The following is an 18,619-nucleotide window of genomic DNA, read 5'->3' as shown; positions in this document are numbered from 1 at the left end:
TAGAAGTACATGGTAAAGGAAAGAATGGAATATATTGCTTGCATACTTTCAAAATGAATGTTCTCTAGCCATATGGTGGTGCCTATCTATAACTCTGAGAGGCTGAGGTGGGATGATCAAAAGTTCAAGCCCAGCCCAGACAATTTGATAACTTGGTGACTTAATGAGACCCTGTCTCAAAATTTAAAAACAAAACTAACAAACAAAAAATGTTACAAAGCGTGCGGGGGCAGGAATGTAGCTCAGTGCAAAGACCCTAAGGTCTGTCCCCAGTGCCAAAGAAAGTGGTTCTTCTCCTCCTGGTGCCCTCCCACTCACTCCAGTCATTTCTCTTTTGCCTTTGCACATGTAGCACCCACCCCCTACCTGGGACCTTACCACACCACACTCAACTCTCCTGTTCCTTCCTGCCTCTGTTGACAGGTGGAGAAGTGACCTGCCCCAAAAAGCCTTCTCTTGTCTCTTCTCAGAAATACAAGGCAAGGGCTCTGCTACACCCCAGTTCCTCCTTGTGCCTACCTTCATCACAGCATGTATCTAACAAATTGGAGGGTCCTACTGGTCCCTCCTCGGTCTTTTCTGATACCATAAATCTCAAGTCTACGTCCTGCTCTCCATTTTGACACCAGTGTCTAGTTCAGGCCTTGCCATGTAGCCCGTGTTTAAAAACAGGCAGAGGTCACCACCAAAGACAGGGCAACCAAGGCCCAAAACAGTACCCTCCACAGAAAGAGGGCAAGAAGAAATACTACAGCCTCCTCAGCAAATATACATGGCTCATGATAAGTTTCACCAAATAGAAACTCTAAAAAGCTTTTTAAGGAAAATTATTCTAATCAAAAACTGGGAGGCAGCTGGTATTACACTGGGGTGAATGAGAACCTCCCACTTGGCCTTGGCCCAGAGAAAGCTCCATGAACATACCAGGAGTATCTACCCATCCCTGATAACCCAGAGGATGGAGAGGATGTCTTCAGGTAGATCAGTCCTCAGTGGGACAGAAGATCCCGCTCCAGCTCTGCCTATCCCAGAGGAACCTGAAATCCCTCCGTTGATTCTGACACAGGCCTTAGAATCTACCCTGGGATGAGCGAATGACCTTCCTAGGCCTCTAGGAGCTGGGCAGCCAGCAATCCAGCTTCGCTGAGCCGGAGTCATCTTGGCATCTAGAGGAGGGACCCCAGCAGAACCACCCAGCTGGCAGGGTGCCAAAGCTCTCACTGCCACCCCAGCTCCAGCCCCTTGGCACCACCCTCAGTCTCTCCCTTCTCTGCCTTCTGCTGCACCAGTGAGGGGAAGGGGTCAGCTGAGGGTTGCTGCTGCCCTACCAAGGAGCATCTCAGCGGTAAACATCCTTCACGTCCTGCGAGAGTGGTAACAGATGTGTGATAAGGGACAGGCACAAGATGCTGGGAAGGAAGCAGAGAGACAGAGGGAAAGGAAGAGTGATGGGCAGAAGGGGTTAGGGCTTGGTGATCAGGGACAATTTGGGAGCTTCTGGCCTTATCTCCCCTGTGGAGGAAAAATTCAGATTTGTAGCTCAGCTTCCTTGCTCAGTGGGGGAGAAATTAAAACAATTCAATCCAGCTAGCCAGAGTTTCAGTAACTAACAGCAGATTGAGTGGTCATTCACTTTCCAATTCAGCAAAAATGTGACTTTCTGGGCAATGTTTGTTTGAGGTGGAGTTTCCTGCCCGTCGCAACACCTCTCTAAGGCTGTAGTTCTTCTCCTTAATATCTTGGGCTCTCCAAGGATTGTTCTAACACAGAGTACAGTTCTCACAATCATAGCTAAGCTTCATTAGCATGCGACATGCTAGCGTCCATTCTGAGTGCTCCTCCGAAGCAGTTTGTTTGGTCCCCATGGCAGCCCTGAGACTCAGGTACTACCATGTTCCTATTTGGAGGTTAAGAAACTGGAGGGGACTCTAGAAGAAGCTGGTGAGTGGCTGTGTAGCCAAGGTCACCTGAATGATCAGAGTGGCTGAATGGAAACAGGGGACCTGTTACCAGTGTATTAAAGCTGGCAAGACTTGTGGTTGGGGGACTGATCTGCCACACAATGCAGGGAGAGGAAAATAAGGGAATAGAGTCCTGGCCAGGGTGAATTGGGAAGGAGAGGGGCGGACTTCAAAGTAGCCCACCTGAGCCAGCGCTGACTCAGGCCTAAAAGGACTTGGACCAACAGTCCCCACAAGAGTTCTTATTGTGGAGAGAGGTACACAAGGGAATGTCTTCAAAGAAAGAAGCAGCCCTCTTACGTTGTCCTGATTGTTTTTTTTTTTTTATAAGAGCAAATAAAAATCTCATTTTTCATCTACTGTGCCAGAAATAGCAGTGCTAGATTTCAGGCAGAGGTGGGATATCTTTGCTCTATATACTTGTTCTGCTCACTCTCTATTTTTTGTTTTCCAACTCCTTGGACAAATAATTTCGTTGTCCCACTGATTTTTCCTGTAGCATACATCCTTAGAAAATACTACTATAATGGCTGTATCAAAATGTCCCCACAAAGCCTCATGCAGTCACAGGTGGGGCTTTTTCACAAGTGGTTGATTGATTTGGAGTGTATGATTGATTGATGGTGCAATATACGCTCAAGGGCACTAGGATCAAGGCTGTGAGTGCTATTTTGCCCTGGGTTCTAGATAAGATAAAAGGAGCAGAAAGACACTGTTAAGTTGTTTTGCCATGAACTGTTTCTTCTCTCTGACACCTATCTGCCATGTGTCATTTCATTCTGCCTTGGTGCCAGACAATTATGAACTGAAACTTCTACAAACTGTGAGCTAAATAAACCTTTCCTTCCTTAACTTGTGGGTACCAGGTATTTTGTCTCAGCAACCAGAGAGAAATAACTAAACCAGTTACCATTCTAGTATCCTAAAACAACCATCCAGAGGAGGCGTCAGGCCAGGTATATCTTACTTCCTTCTAAAATATTTCCTGGTTGTCTTGAGTCCTGGTGCATGTCTTTGGCCATGAAGCTTGGAACCAGGAGCTGAACTTGGTCAGTCAGGAGCAAGTGAATGACTGCCCACCTTTCTGGTGATCACATGTAGGTTCTCTTCTCTTCCACATTAACTCCCTGGGAACTACTTAGGTTAGCATTTAGATTTTACAGGATTTGAGCAGGGTGGAGGCAGGGAAGAACACTTCCTTGTTATGTGGCCTTGGGTGAGTCTCTTTTCCTCTGAGTGCCTCCATTTCCTTAGCTGTAAGCCCAGAGAAATTGGTTTTTACAATTTAGCTGATTCCCTACATTTTATTGGCCACCACGGCAGCCCACGCTTTCCAGCAGTGACAAGGCATAGGCTGCCTGTTACCTGGAGAACAGTAATCAGCTCAGAAATCTTGTTGACAAAGCTGAGGGCAGATTTTCCCCTGGAAAGCAAGCAGCTTGCAGGAATAATTCTCGATAAGGACTGGATATCAACTAACTAAGCCATATGTCTCCTGCCACACTGCCTGGCGCCTCCTACTTCTGCATTCTGTTCAGCTCCAACTTGGCCTTAGCCCTGAGAAGCTTTGTGAAAAGTGTACACCCCTCACTGATAACCCAGAGCATGGGGATGGCTGTTTGTGAACCTGAGGAAAGATGGGACAATCTATGAGTGAGTTTGTGGCTTGGTTTCCATGCAGTGACTCTCTAGCTACGGACACTGTGCAGGCTGTATGTGACTTTTATAGATTCTCAAAGACAATCTATATTCCCCAAAGGAAATTCAAAGGCACTCAGGGGTGACCTCCTTCCTGCCACTGCTGGACCATTAGCCACTTACTCTCTGATTGTGGTCATTAACTCCATTCAGTAAACCTTATAAATGCTTAGTGGTGCTGTGCTGAAGGTCACCTGCCCAGGAACCACAGAGCTGCAGACAGAGGTGTGAGCAGCCTTATGGGAGAGCACAAGCAGCCACTCACTCACCACCCCGGGGCCTCTCCCTGGCTGAGAACTGTGCTTGCCAGTAAAGCCTACAAGGCAGGCACATCAGAATGTACCACTTTCCTTCCTACTCCTTCAGGATCTACGATTGTGTCTGAGAAATTTATGAAATCTCAATCAAAATCAAATGTAGCCCAGTCCCCCTTCCCTCCTCTGCTTCCCCATTCACAATATAAAAATTGTAGATTTTTATATTTGTGTAACAATTTTATAAATGATGGAAGTGTAGTATTTTGAGAAATGAATGGTACATTTTTAAATCTGCACAGTGACACTATGTGGTGGCCCATCCAAGCCCTCCTCTAGAAACCCTATGTGAATGGCTCAGTAGGTTTATCTTATATGGCTAGAGTTGGCCTAAGACTAGCAGCTCCCTGACAGCTACAGGGACCATTTCATCTGTGCATTATGAAGAACTTGCCAATCATGGAACCGTCCAAACATAGTAGATTGCCATGGGAGCTATTTCTCTATCAAGAAAAATATTCAAACAAAAGCTGCAGAAACCATTTGGCTGGAATATTCTAGATGAGATTTGAGATCAGTGGACTTGGTAATGCTAAGTTACCTTCCAATTTTGAGACTTGCAAAGATGACTGTTGGATTTTCCTTTGGACATTGTAGTCAATAGAAAATAATTTCTAACTATTTTTACCCATGTTTAAAAAACACATGTATAGAAGAGCTGAGGAGACAGCAGGGCAAGCAGTAGCCTAGAGTAGTTCTATTTATAGAGTTAGTCTTCTCCTCTTTTCCTAATTTTCACCGTCTTCTCTCAGCTTCTAGAAGGCGATGCTGGGATTGCTCTGGACAAGAAAGTGAGTGTACAGTGGGGATGTTGGACAAGAAAGAAAGAGTGTCATCTTAGATGGCCACTATACCACTTTGCTTACCATATACGAGAAGAAAGAGATGACAAATGCAAAGTTAAGTAAATTCTACAATGCTCAGTGCTTCCTTGATAGAGCCAAAAAAATGATGAAATAAAAAACAGCAAGAAAAAGGCATGAGCATTCAAGCACATAGCACATGTGGCTGGGGATCCATACGCCTGGATCCATACGTCCCAGAGAACACACTGTGTAGTCCACTCTGTGTGTACCAGTTTTTTTCTCTGCAAGGAAATTGCTTATGTTTCATTTCTTTCTAGAAAGAGTGGAAGCTTTGAGCTAATGCCAATATTTAGAAAAGCTAGTTGTAATCACTTCAGCCCTCGGCTAACTAAGGACTCCTCTCCTCGGTGCCCACCATTGGGGTACATTAGGATATGTCTCTCACACCCTCCCTGCTCTTTAACATCTGTAAATGAGAGATTCTCACTTGTTTAGCATGTGTGTTGGGGTTAAACTGAAAAATGGATTTCACTGAAGGTCTTGCTCTGATGGGAATTTTGGTCTTAGAGTTGTACACTTTAGGAGCTGGAAATAACTTTCCCACTTTTTTTTTTTTTTCTTTTTATCGGTACCGGGGATTGAACTCAGGACCGCCACCTGCTTGCAAGGCAGGCACTTATGCCACTGAGCTAAATCCCCAGCCCAGGAGCTGGAAATAACTTTAATGGTCAGCCTGGGTCTCATCAGAGTACAGCTATAGAACCTTAGACTTCTGAGGAGGGTTCCATCAGTGTGGTAGAGGCAAACTGAACCCAAAGAGGAACAAAGACTTTGATCTTTATCTTTCCAGAAATCTGCCCAAGATCTTCCTACAGGACTGTCCCAGGTAAGGCTCTCCCCAGGGTTGCTGGTTTAACTGAAACTGCTGGAAGGTGGGGTGTCCTACTGTGTGAGTTGGCAGGTAGACATATGGAGAGGCTGTAGTTGTGGTCTCAGTGACTGGAATGAACTAGGTGACCTTATTTCTCTGTAAAGGAAGGTTGGGATTGGGGTCAAGCTTGGGCAGATGTTTGATGTGTGATACAAGCCCTGGAGGAATGGAAACCAGGGCTTTCTACAAAGTTGACCCCTTCCTTCCTCTTCTTCAAGTCTAAGTACTGGGGCTCTACTATTTTTAAAGCAGAGTCGTGAATGCGTGGCTCTGAGGACAGCACTAGAGAAAGCAATAGTTCTTCCGAGGTATTCAGAACATGATTGTTGATGGGTATGGAGGATGTGTGCGGTGAGTAGGTAGTGTTTTCCCCATTTGTCTTTTTCACTCTGTATTTTTGCTCCACTTCTTACCAACTTTCATTTGTACCAGAGGCCAAATCGAGGATAATTTCTCCTAAAGAATCATCTAGGAGTGAAAAACTGCGTTGGAAGGAATGGACCATTTTATGAATGGACTTTCCTCAGACATGAGGTTGTCTAACTGATAGCAGATCCTGGCTGAGGGCTGTCATCCCAAGGCCACACGGTCCTTGAAAGGAAAAAGATTACAGTGTTCTCCCCTCACAAGCAAAATATGTCCAGGACTTAGGATTGGGGAAATGGCTGAAATATTTCTCTCAGGAAATGCAGTAGAGTGGAGACTCAGCTAACTGCCTTGATCCAAATCTTGGCTCTGAAGACGATCAATTTCCCTTGCCTGTGTCTCATTCCTAAGATAGAGATAATAACTGTGCCCACCTGACAGTGCTGTGGTGAGGGTTAAATGAAGAGCTTGGAGGAGGACCTAGCACAGAGGAGTATGTCTGCTCTGACAACTGTCAATGGAAATGGGAGGAGTTAGCAAGGAGCAAAAAGAGCAATGAGGTGTTGCAATCAGCCTGTCCTCCTCAGTTGCTCAGTACCACCACTTCCCTGGCTGTGGGGCTTTGGACAGACCAGACTGCTCTGAGCATATGGTTTGGGCCTCTGTGAAACAGGTCTCCTCCACACACCTCACAGAACTGTAGTGAGAATTAAATGGAATAAATCAGTTAGCATTTATCAGGCCCGGCATGCAATAGATATAACTTTTTTAATTCAAGGGTAGTGATCTACTTAGATGTCACCTCTAACCTTGAAAAGCCTTAGGAGGCAAGGAAAGGAAAGTGTTGATCCCTCCTGTACCCATTTTACTATTCCTCAGCCTTCCTGAGGAGCAAGAAGGTAGCCTAAGAAATCCATGAGGCCTGAGCAGAACCAAGAAGAGCATGACATCTGCGGGGCATGGGCTGTCTGAGTAGAGGGAGCACAGGAGAGCCTGGCTGGAGTGAACGCACATTTGTCCACTACAGGTGCACCCCACCTCCCATGGCCAGAGAGCAGGCCAGCCTCCCTCAGCTCAGCTGCACTTCCACCAGGGTCTCCTGGTATGTTCTCTAGGGCTGGCAGCACCTGACAGGTGACAAGCTAAGGGGCCACACCTTCCCCACCTGGTGTCTGGCCTATCGGCCTTTGGCTGGTGTGAGCTCCAGTACCTGCATGTCTGTGTATCTCCCCAATCATCAGGAAAGGGCAGCCACTCTGTATGTGTGTGTGTGCACACGTGTGTGTGTGTGTGTGTGTGTGTGTGTGTGTGTGTGTGTGTCTGTCACATAGGTAGAAGTGGAAAGGCTGAAATTTTGCCAGCCTCACCTTAGTGACCCTGTCATGCCCCAAAAACCCAGATCCTAGGCACAGGATCAACCCTACACCAGCCTTCCCCAAGGCCAGGGGTGTGGAGCATGTCTGGGAAAGAGCTAAAAATGGCAGAAAACATCCTGTTTCAAAGCCCTGTCTTGCTGTATTTAACCTGTGCAGCACTGCCCCACCTACACCAGTCTCTGCAGACAGGAGAGCCCAGACATGGAGGCCAGTGCTCTGGGCTCCAGGGAACCTGCTCCTTCCCAGCTCCTCAGCAGCCCTGCTTGGGGCCGCTGTCTTCTCTCTGCTCTCAGTGGCATGTCAGACTACTCTATGACTCTTCTTCCCAGAGCACCCCAAAATCTGGGAGCAGAGCTGTGGGAGGGGCACATCTCTGGCTGGGAGAGGAAGAAAAACATTTACAGAAGGAGGCTCTTCCCACTTGCCCAGCGCTGATGATTTCCTCACCCGTTCCTACAGCTCCATGAAATCCCTGCCTCAGAGAATGACCATACAGCTACTGCCATGGACAACATAGCTTGCCTGTTCTCAGTCAGGCACTTCTGTCAAGTTTTAAGTCTTGGATTTGGGGACTAAGGTTCCTGGAAAAGGGCTTTTTACACGCTTGTTGGGCTCCTCAGAAGACTGGCTAGGTTGGGTCAGTGCTTTAAGTAACATGCCTCCCTTTGCTCATTTCAGAGTCCTTGTGGTTGGCACGTGTGCACCACCTCAGAGAGAAGCACTGCTGGCCTCCTTGTACCTGGCCTCTGCTTCTTCAGGTGGATGCTTCTGCACCAGCCACAACTTCCCCTGGCTCGTTTTCTGTTTTTGAGGGGCAGGGACAGGTGATAGGAAAGTGATAGGTAGAGGAAGGAGGGAAGTACTATCTGGGCCTTTGCATATGTGAGTCTCTTGTCAGAAGACTCTTTAGCTGGACCCACAGGCATCCAGGGTGGGGTAGGAGTTCAGAGAGCTCAAGCAGGAGGGGCTTGCTGGCTCCCGGAAAGGACCCCTGAAGCCTTGACATTTCTTTTCCAGCTCCCGTTTCCTCTTCCTCCTGCTCTCTGTAGTCTTTGCCTGTCTTTCCTGGGACTTTCAGCATCAGGCTATAGAGTCCTGGGCCTCTTCTCCACATTGGACTCTAATTCTAGGAATTTACATCCCGTATCACCAAATAACCCCAAGCAGGGAAGGGTCTCCTATCAGCTCCCCTGTAATAAGCCTGCCCACTGTAAACCTCTGGCTGCTGGACTTACCTCTCTGTCCAGCCCAGCCCAGTGTCTGGGTCTCAACCCCAACTAGGAGACTTGCTGACACCAAGGCAGTATCTTACCCCACAGCAGGACCACATTTTGCCATTCGATGGCCTGAATTATTTTGCATCATAATGTCCCCAAATGAGGCCATGTGAGGCTTAGCTCTTGTTAAACTGATTGACTGATATTCCTTCCCACTCCCATTTGTGTTCTCTGTTCTTCACCAAGTCCATGGGAGCTTGGAAGGCTGCATCCAGACAGTGTAGCAACATCATGATGGCCCTGAGTTACAACAGCTCAGTCAGCCGAGGGTTAAGCCACAAGCATCCCAGACAGCTTCTCCTATTACTGCACAGTGATGCTGGACTCTGAGATTGCTGCCCATATCTTGGATGCCTTCTGTGTTCATAATAATTTGGAGGGGTCAGTTTAGACTCGGGCTCATCTATAGGCATGTTAACAGATACAGAAGCATTTTACTTGCATTTTTAATTCATCTTAAATGAAGAGTCTCATATATGTAAAGAAGGGCATGTAAAATGTGGATATATTTTAATAAAATATTTTGATAAGAAATAGAATATTACTACTATATATTGCTTCTGAATACCCATTCTAATCTAACCTCCTCAAAGGTTTCTGTTAATCATTTTTCTTGTTTTGCAGTGGTTAGGATAACCAGGGTCTTACAAATGCTAGGAAAGCACACTACTGCCCTTTTTACTGTTCTTTTAAAAAATCAGGATGATATGAATGTGCCACCATGCCTGGTTTTCTCTGTCTCTCTGTGTCTTTCTCCCTGTCTCGCTATCTGTGTCTGTCTCTGCCTCTTTCTCACTCTGTCTTTCTGTCTCTCTCTCTCCTTTAACAAGTATAAGCCTAGCCAGTGAAAGGTAATAATGTTACCCTTATTACCTTAAATTTTCCAGAAAAAGAAATACTCAAACATTAGGGAGTCCAGGTCTGCCTGACTATGATTATCTCTGTAGATTTGGAGCTGACAATGCCATATCTTTACCTATCTACCATATTTCCTTCACTTGGTGCTGGGCTCTTTGTAAACATTGTTTTAAATTAAGTATTTGTGCATTTGACAATAGCAGTTGCTAGGATGCCGCCAAATCTGTGTGCTCTGGTATCACTGCTGAGGGGAATGTGATGACACAATGGACTCAGACTCTGATGAGCTTTGATATCCTAAACTTTGACTCAGAGATGATGAGCTACCCAGCACTTCCCAAAGGTGCCACAGTCCACTTTATTCCCCTAGGAGGGGAGGAAATGGTACCCTGAAGTGAGAGAAGGGGCAGGTGCTTGACCCCTTTGTCCTGGCTTTCTCTCTGTGTTGCGATACAGTGGAGCCCCGGGAGCAGCGGGGTCTGAAGGCGCCTCCGGGAGCCTGACGTGTCCTGCAGTTAGCTAGGCCAGAGATAGCAGAGAAAGCCAAGACCAATTTGCCTAATGGAAGAGTAGAGTTCCTGAGCAAGGCTTCCCAGAACAGCTACATGTTGTTCCTTCCCTCCCTTACCTTTAAGTGTGACACCCATCTCTAGATGATAAGCCTGTTTATAGACACTGTCTCTGAAAACAGAATTAGTTAATTGTATATGACTCATATTGCTCAAATGGATGTTCAAAATAATGTCAAAGGTAATTGTAAAAATGTAAGAGGGAAAGACTTGGTACCAGGATACCAAGGACACTAGGCCAGTAAGTCAGTCCTGAGCTGTGTGGCTTCAGGAGCAAGACCCAGAATGACAGGACTTGGGTTTGGGCTTACAAGATGTCCTAGTTTTCTCTTGGAGGGCACAGCAGGCCAGATAGACTTGTGACCTTGTCACCTATCACGGAGGTGGACAGGCACCCACAGCATTAAGATCGCCTTTCACTGCACGCCCTGTGGGTAAATGCCTCTTCAGATGAGGATGGGGAGGGCACACAGGAGTGGGATGTCCTGCCCCACGAGCCCTGGAAATGCAGCATCTGAGCCCAGGCACTTAGCTTTCAGCTTTGCTCTGTGCTGCTCTGGCTGGGGAGGGAAAGCCATACCGTGCAAGGTCTGGCTTGGGCACCAAGGAGCTCTCCGGCATGGTTGTAGGTGGTGATACAAGGATGCCAGCTGGCCCTGGCACTGACTCTGGCCCTGGCTGTGGCCTATCTGATGTTCTTCCAGGGATGGAGGCGATGGCATCCAGTACTTCCCTACCCGACCCTGGTGACTTTGACCGCAATGTGCCACGGATCTGTGGCGTATGTGGGGACCGAGCCACGGGCTTCCACTTCAACGCTATGACCTGTGAAGGCTGCAAAGGCTTCTTCAGGTAGGTTTCCTGTCAAGCTGCCCCGAGGGCAAAGGAGGGACAAGAGCAAGAAGGATCTGGAAGAGGACCTTTGTGTTTTTCATGTCCCCTTCCTGACCATGTCCTTGGAACATGTCGACTCTCACATCCATCTTGCTGAAGAGTTTCTTGTTCCTCCTCCTCTCGGCCCAGCTGTGTCCTTGGTCCCTTTAGAAGTCACCTTCCTGAAGTCGTGTTTCTTTCCATTATCCCTAATGCCAACTCCCTGCAGAGACCCATGTCTGTGCTTCTGAATGGGCCTCGTACCTGATGATGGCAGCTTCTACTCCAATGGCCCAGTCAGGCACACTTTTGGGAAAGCCCTGGAACCTGGGCTCTGTACTTGCCTTTCCATCCAGCCCAAAATGGTCCTTGGAACAAAAGAGGCTGTACCCCTAGATAGGCCACAGTGCCAGATCTGTGCCCAACTCCTCACGTGTGGCTAGCTTGTCCCCCTTTTGAATCCCAACAGTAGATGCCCAGGAAGTTCTGAGAAAGTACACACACTCTTGTCCTGTCAGTCACATCTGGTGTTTCCTCCAGCAACTCTGCTTTTCTCCTGTGTATCTGAGATTCCATGAGCAAACAGTAGAGAAAACTTCTTGAAAGGCCAAAGGATGTTTACATCTAAAGCTGGAGAGGGAGGACAGAAACAGGGCAGACTGAGAGGAGAAGAGGAGCTCATGAGAAACTGGCACTGGGCATGTGTTGGAGGGAGTGGGTGGCCTGGAAGAGGGTATCCAGAAAAGGGCTTTAACAGTCTGGACTGGAGGTGGGGAAAGAGGAGGACACAGCTCTAACCATCAAGACGGGCAGGAGTAAATTCAGACCAGAGAGAGGAAGCTGCAGTCAGCTGGCTCCTGTCTGAACTGATGAGCTTGCCTGGCTTTGAGAGCAAAGTGACTCTGAGTGCAGACCCCTGTGGGATTTGCTCCATCCCAGGGATCCCAATTCACCTGCCCTCTGCCCAGGTGCCAGCAGGCCTTATGAGGCCTTGAGCAGTTGCTGGGCAGTGGAGTTGCTGTGGGTGCTAATTGCCTGTTTGGCCTGGTGCGGTCTGCCTGCTTGGTTTCCCAGAAGCCTACTCCCCAGCTGGAGGAACCAGACCAGCAGCATCGCTGCTTCTAGGTCTTGTTGCTGCATCTGTCAATCCTCTGGGATGAAGCCCGCACTTCCTATAGGGTGGGCCCTCCAGAGTCTGGGCCCTGCATGCGAGGTGCCACCTGGATCCTTTCCTGCAGAGCCTGGGAATGAGAGCTGCCGTCAGAGAGGTAATGGAGGTGTTTAGCTATACACATCAGGCCTGCTTCCCATCATAAACCCAGCTGGAAACACGTAGGCTGGTACCAGCCATGCCATTAATTAATTATATGCTGTTGCTCAAATTCCTTGACTTGCCTGTGTTCAGGTTAACTAATCGTTTGTGTGTATGGTATCTGACCCCTCTTCTGTACATAGATAATCTGAGGATTAATGAAGTACCGTGCATAAAAGGACTTTGAAAAGCATAATTTTCCATGTATGAGTACTATTTTTGAGCCTGACAGACCAACACTGATACTGAAACTTAAACAAGTCTCTCATTAGAGCAGCACTAACTCCTCTGGACCTGCAGTTGCCATCCTCCAACAGACCACTAGGCACATAATGTTCTGGACAGGACTTGGAGGCACTTGCGTGGAGGGGACAGGCCCTATCATGCCCAGGTGGAGTGTTGGAGGTGGCAGAGTGAACAATGATGGCACATTTGCATGTGTGTGTCTTTGCAGACCCAGTGCTGCTTGTGAGCACGTGGTACTATTACTCACTCCCAGCCCCTCTCTACAGAGAATCAGTTATTAGCTGACAGCCACTACCGTGTCTGAATGGGCCATTGTTATGGGCAGCCAGTCTTCTGCAAGTATCAAAACTTGCAGTGAACTTTTTTTCTTTTTTATTCATTACAGTAAAAGACACATTGCCATGAATCCTCCTCAAAATATTTCCCCTTAATTTGAACACTCATATCCCATCATTCTTGCCACTTTCTGAAGCAGTTCTGGAAGTCCTCTTTCTATGCAAGGTATAATACAAAATACAGTGAATAATGCGGCTAGGTGCCACCCAGTGGAAAGGCAGGCCCTTGCAAACATTATGATGTGTCCTCATTTACCGTATGAACTGGGTCTTTTGGCACCGTGTGACTTCTGACTCTTCCCCAAAGTGAAAATGACCATGAAAGGTAAATGTTTTGATGGACTCAGAACACAGAGGCACCCTGTGAAACTTTTGAAGACACTTGTCAAAGAGGACTTCTAGAAATAGTTCAGAAAATTACAAAAATGATGGGATACATGTGTTTGAAGCAAGGCAGCATGTTTTGAGTGAAATTAGTGGTATTTGTCACTTATTGTAATAAACCTTTTTTGTTTGGTTTTTTGGTTTATTTGCGTTCTTTGTTTTGTTTTTGTCTTTTTTTTTGAGGTAAAGTCTTGCTGTATAGTTCAAGCTGGCCTGGAGCTCACTATGTAGCACAGGCTGACCTTGAACTCATGGAAAGCTTCTTATCTCAGCCTCCCAGCTACTGTAATAAACTTTTCAGTTAAGCATTCACCATTTGGTTTGATCACAACTCATATCTAGCTTCTCTCATTACTCTCCTTGTCTAGTTGACTGAACCAGGCTTGACTTTTCTAAAAGAGCCAACATCTTCGCAGTTTGACTTGAATTTTGTTTGTCTATAAATAAAATTAGGTAAACACACATACACCTATAGTGCATCCTGATTTTTTGGAGTGTGTCTATTTGCAAGTTTACCAACTTGCTAAAATTTACCTAAATAAATACTTGTAGCACTTTTGCGGTCATTTTCTGAACATGCACAAGGCCATGAAGAGTGAAGTCTCCCAATGCATGTGTCCCCCACAGAGCTGGAACCTGTCTGTAGAAGTTGCACAAGGTGACAGCTCTGCTTTCCATTCCAGCTGTCGCGCTTTAACAAGCATCATTTCAACAATACATGTTTTTTGTATTTTTGTGATTTTTTTTGGTGATTTCACTATTGAAACCAGTTCCCATGCATTGTGCCAGTGTGCTATCTAGTGTTCTCAAGCACAAGAAAGCCATGGTATACTTTATGGAGAAGCACATGTAATTAGATAAGCTTAATTCAGACATGAGCTGTTGGTTCAGTATTAATAAATCAGGAAAATATATTGCAGCTCTATATTAAATAAGGTATCTTTAGACGCAAATGCATACATTCCAAGGTTATGTGTTCATCAGTTGATGAAAATGTTGTCACCAGAGGCTCACAAGAACCTAACCTCATGTTTTCACAGGAGTGTATTCACTAATTCATGTGCACAGTGACTGTGTAGATCATAACTGCTGTTACTAACAAGACTGACTGTATCTACATGATTTCTCTTCTTTTTTACCCACCCCCTGTTATTCCTCTTTTGTTTTATCTAAATCTTATTTACAGTTTTTCCATTTTATCCCAGTACAAATAGTTGCTTAAGAATTTTGTCATCACTTACATTTGCTTGTTCATGTACTTCTGACCCCAGGAAGTGGTTGGTGTCTTCTTCGTGTCAGGCAAACCTAGAGATAAATGTGGCCAAGTCCTTGCCCTTAAAGAGCTCCCTCACCCCATCATGCTATCATCTCTCAGGAGAGAGTATTGCTTTAGTGTGAGGTCACTGGCCATTTTCCAAGCTCTGGATACTGGTCATTTAATGCTTGGTTTGGCTCCCGATGGTCAAACTAAAGTGCTCCAAGGGCTGGTTATGGCATATTTGCAAGTCCAAGACTTGTAATCACATCAGAGGGTGAATGTGAAGATTGAAAGGTTGGAGTCCAGTTCTCTTAAAGTTTGTTCAGTAATTGGTGGCCATTACTCTTCAATTCCTTGTTCAATTACTTCATGTTAAATTAACTTCCTGTGGTCCTGGAACATATAGACATGGTCTAAGAAAGACTGAGTATGAATTGAAGATCTGTACAGGTAGGCTTGTAGCTGGTCAGAACTTCTTGGCTATATGTTAACCAGAACAAAATTAAGGACCAGGGGTTTGGGTGGCAAGAATAATGGAATAGATAGATTGGATTAGATAGATAGATAGATAGATAGATAGATATGAATGGATCTTTCTGATCATGAATGGGTTTGTCTAAGTTTCAATATAAAGGGAAGGGTGTATACTTATAATCCTAGCACTCTGAGACCTGAGGCAGAAAGATCACAAGTTTGAGCTCAGCCTGAGAACTTAGTGACTTGGTGAGATCCTGTCTCAAAATTAAAAAATAAAGAAGGCCAGAGATATGGTTTGATGCAAATATCCTGGGTTCAATCCCCAGGTCTGCCAAAAGGAAAAACTAAATGAAGGTTCAATGGTGAAACCTAAGAGATGGTCTTGGAAGGTGGGTTGAGGAGCAGTTCATTACTTCTCTCTTTCTACTTTCCCTCCTGTTGGTACCTTCTTAAATGTGTTTTTCTTTGCTAATCCCCAAGGTCCTTGGGGACTGTGTTAATTACAGGTTTTGAGGAGTACAGTGGGTAAAAGGCAGGCTGGTAAGGATCCAGGAACATGAGGAATGTTCTGGCTTTCCAGAAAACCAACTAGCTGATATTTGTAGCTCTTCTAAGAATTTTAATGTGAAAAGAATCAGAGAAATGGGGCAAATGGCCAAGGAACTAAAACTCAGTGTGCTAAAAGACAGTTGAGTAAATAGAAAAAAAGGGAGGAGTAGCCATATAGGGCATCTTGTGGACACCGGTGAGTGTGACAAGGAAGTCACTGCTGCTGGAAAGAACTTTGGCCAGGTTAGCTGGTTTCCCTCCAGTGATGCTCAAGCATGCTGAGAAAAGAGGGTAGTATCGTTTTCTATAGATGTTCTCGCCTAACATGTGAACGCTTGAGGAGAGGAGGCCAGAGCATTTCCTGGGAAAAGGAAGATCGCAAAAGTTGACAGAAAGACAGATACAAAAAGATGAAGAGTATCTTACATTTCCCTTTGTTCATTATTTTATGTCTTCAGGAATTTAGCTCTCTAATCTGGGCTCATTTACATGAAATCACTCTCAGCATATCCAGGGATACTGTCTATGCTTAGACTACACGGGGGCATTGGGACATGCAGCCAGATGTTATTCCACACTTCTAAGCTTCCATCTAGGGACTGCCTGTATCACAGTGGCTTCTCTGCCCCCAAAGAGCTCTTAGACTCTTTGCTTTCTCTTCTTGGCTTTAGGAAGGTAGGATTTTGATTGTTACTATAGTTTTGATTGACAGATTCTTGTGAAGACCTCTTATTAAAAAGAGCAAAGGTTTTGACGTCAAAAAGATCTTGATTGTAATCTCAGCTTTCACATCTGTTAACTGTGAGAAGGACATTAAGCAAGTTATTTAACTTTCCTGTATTTTTTTATATCCCTTTAAAATAGGAACACCTAACCCCAAAGTTTGCTCTTCTCCAATATACGCCAAGTGGTAATCTCTTACTGTGCCCACTTCCACTTCCAGCAGGGTCTCAGTGGCATTCAGCAACAGACAGAACCCACAGGGAGCACTTGACTCCCACTCTGCTGGCAGAGGCCACCCAGTTGAGTAGGGGCCTTTCCTGTCCATGCCTCAGGCCCCAGCCCATGGTGCTTGTTGCTTTTCTAAGCATCTTGTCTCTTTCATGTTTTGATGAATTGCTGTCTGGCAGGAGAATCATCAGTGTCCTCTCTCACCCCTGACTTTCTAGAAACTATGTCTATATTTAGCTGGTTGCCGCACCCCTGTTCCCCTTCCTGAACTGAGACATAATTGCCAACCATCCAGAGGATGACAGGGTTGAGGCTCAGCAAGCAGCTGAGACATCGTGCTCCAATGGAACCCCAAGGCTCTTGTTTCTCAAAACCAAACCAGCTCATAAGCAATTAGCATTGGGAGGAAAGAGGGGCAGGGTGTGGATCTGATCTGGTTGCCCTGACTCCTTGTGGGCAGACACCAGATGACAATCACAAGTGTGGAAGTACTCTCAGAAGGCAGCAGGACAGGGAATAAGTCAGCCTGTAAGCCAACAGGACCCACTTGTAGCCCAGTAAACCTTCTTACTGTGCCACAAACACCTAGAAGGCCAGTCCAGAGACCTGGGTCTAGTTCCAGAAAGAACATAAGACTGGCTGTTGGAGCTAGAGAGTGAGCTTCTGTGCTTGGAACACTGACCCCGCTCTCAGAGCAGGACATCCAACCTCCATCTTCCCCACCACCTTCTTTTGCTCTGGTACTGTTTTGAGAGTAGTAAGTAAGAGCTGGTTGCTATATTTTAAAATATAAAAGTTTTAAAACTCCATAAGCCCATAGGCTATATTTGTATTGTTCCAGGAATGTGAAGACACATGACAGGGTCAGGGGGCTGCAGGATGAGGCATGCAAAGGCCAAGGGCACAGGCTGCAATCTTCCTCAGCTCCGGTCCCCACTGTGAGTCCTGTCCTGGGCTCCAGAAAGAACTCAAGTTTTTATATTCTCCTCCTCTTCTTTCTCCACCTCAGTACCCTCCTCTCCTTTGTTATACTCTCAGGCTTCATAGTACAACTCATGAACTGGAAGCAGAAAACTGGGGTGTTTCCCCCAAGTATTTTCTTTTAGTCCACCTCTGCATTTCTGGTCTTCCAACCCTCAGCCTCATTAAGGGCTCACTCCTGCTCTCAGATGGAGTTGAGCTGAGTGGTTCTTTTCAACATATGGTATGTGGAAGCCTGAGAGCTGGCTTCAGAGTTAAAACATGACAAAGATTTAGAAAACAAATAAAAGCTAGTGAAGCACTAAAATTTTTTCCTGGCAGCCTTGAGGTTGGAGGACTTTCCCTCTGCCATGAGGATCAGAGGCAGGACCTCTAAAGCCCCAGGAAAGACAAGTGAGTCCCTGAAAGTCCCAGGCCCCCTCCTGGGGTCTCAGGAAGCCCTCAGACCCAGCAGGAACCACTTGAAGGTTTGGCCAGTGTCCCTGGCTGTGTTCCTCTCAGTGTCATAGCCTGGATACTTCACAGGAGAAGTCAGAGCCAGACAGGACAGTAGGTGGGTCTGAGGATAGAGCATCCCCTCAGATGTGGGCAAGATGCCTGGTTATTTAAAGAAAGCAAGCAAGAAAGAAAGAAAAAAAATGAGAGTTGGCTCTGAATTAAAAACTTCTGGTCTTGAGTAGGTATAGAGAGCTGTGGGCATGAGTGGTAGCAGGTGAAGCCTTTAGAACCACAGAGAAGAAGGAAACGGTGTCGGGGTACACCCAGTGACAATATCATTGCTAAGTAACAGTTCCCAAGGCCTTTCCTGGTCTCCTGTCCCTCTGAGAAGGACTTCCCTGCAGTGGAGGTGCTGAGGCGAAAGTGAAAAGCTTGCTGCTCCCTCCGGCTTTCCCCAGGCGGGGCTAACCTTGCCCTAATGGTCCGACCCTGCTGCTTCACCCCACAGCTGCAGGTTTGCTGCTGTCCCCTTGAGTAATGAGGGTCATCGCAGGAGGGTACCAAAACCAAGGCTCAAAACTAACACTGGCTCCTTGCTCTAGCACTGGGCCCCTCTTGGCTTTGAGCTGCCTGAAACTATTTGCCTCCAGCCTCAAGTT

General features: G+C 46.3%; 1 protein-coding gene across 11 annotated transcripts in view; it reads left to right on the top strand.

Annotated features, from left to right (window-relative positions):
• The window catches only part of Vdr (vitamin D receptor), a 52,170-nt gene that overhangs the window by 11,794 nt on the left and 21,757 nt on the right, over positions 1-18,619 (top strand). For 6 of the 11 annotated variants that reach the window (XM_013159505.3, XM_013159510.3, XM_003475839.4 and 3 more), the window contains one exon: positions 10,861-11,008. The exons of 1 other annotated variant lie outside the window; for it this stretch is intronic. In XM_013159505.3, the coding sequence (XP_013014959.1) occupies positions 10,863-11,008 (146 nt within the window). In that variant the 5' untranslated portion in view covers positions 10,861-10,862. Of the gene's footprint in view, positions 1-4,725; positions 4,765-5,629; positions 5,666-10,860; positions 11,009-18,619 lie in introns of all 11 variants that reach the window. 4 more of the 11 variants (XM_063254634.1, XM_063254633.1, XM_063254635.1 and 1 more) reach the window with 2 other exon arrangements.

Source organism: Cavia porcellus, unplaced genomic scaffold, assembly GCF_034190915.1.
Source record: "Cavia porcellus strain 051 isolate PalLab524CR breed Dunkin Hartley unplaced genomic scaffold, mCavPor4.1 scaffold_8, whole genome shotgun sequence".
Lineage (NCBI taxonomy): Eukaryota > Metazoa > Chordata > Mammalia > Rodentia > Caviidae > Cavia > Cavia porcellus.
The sequence above is the reverse complement of the archived record's forward strand: the minus strand, read 5'-3'. Positions and strand labels throughout refer to the sequence as shown.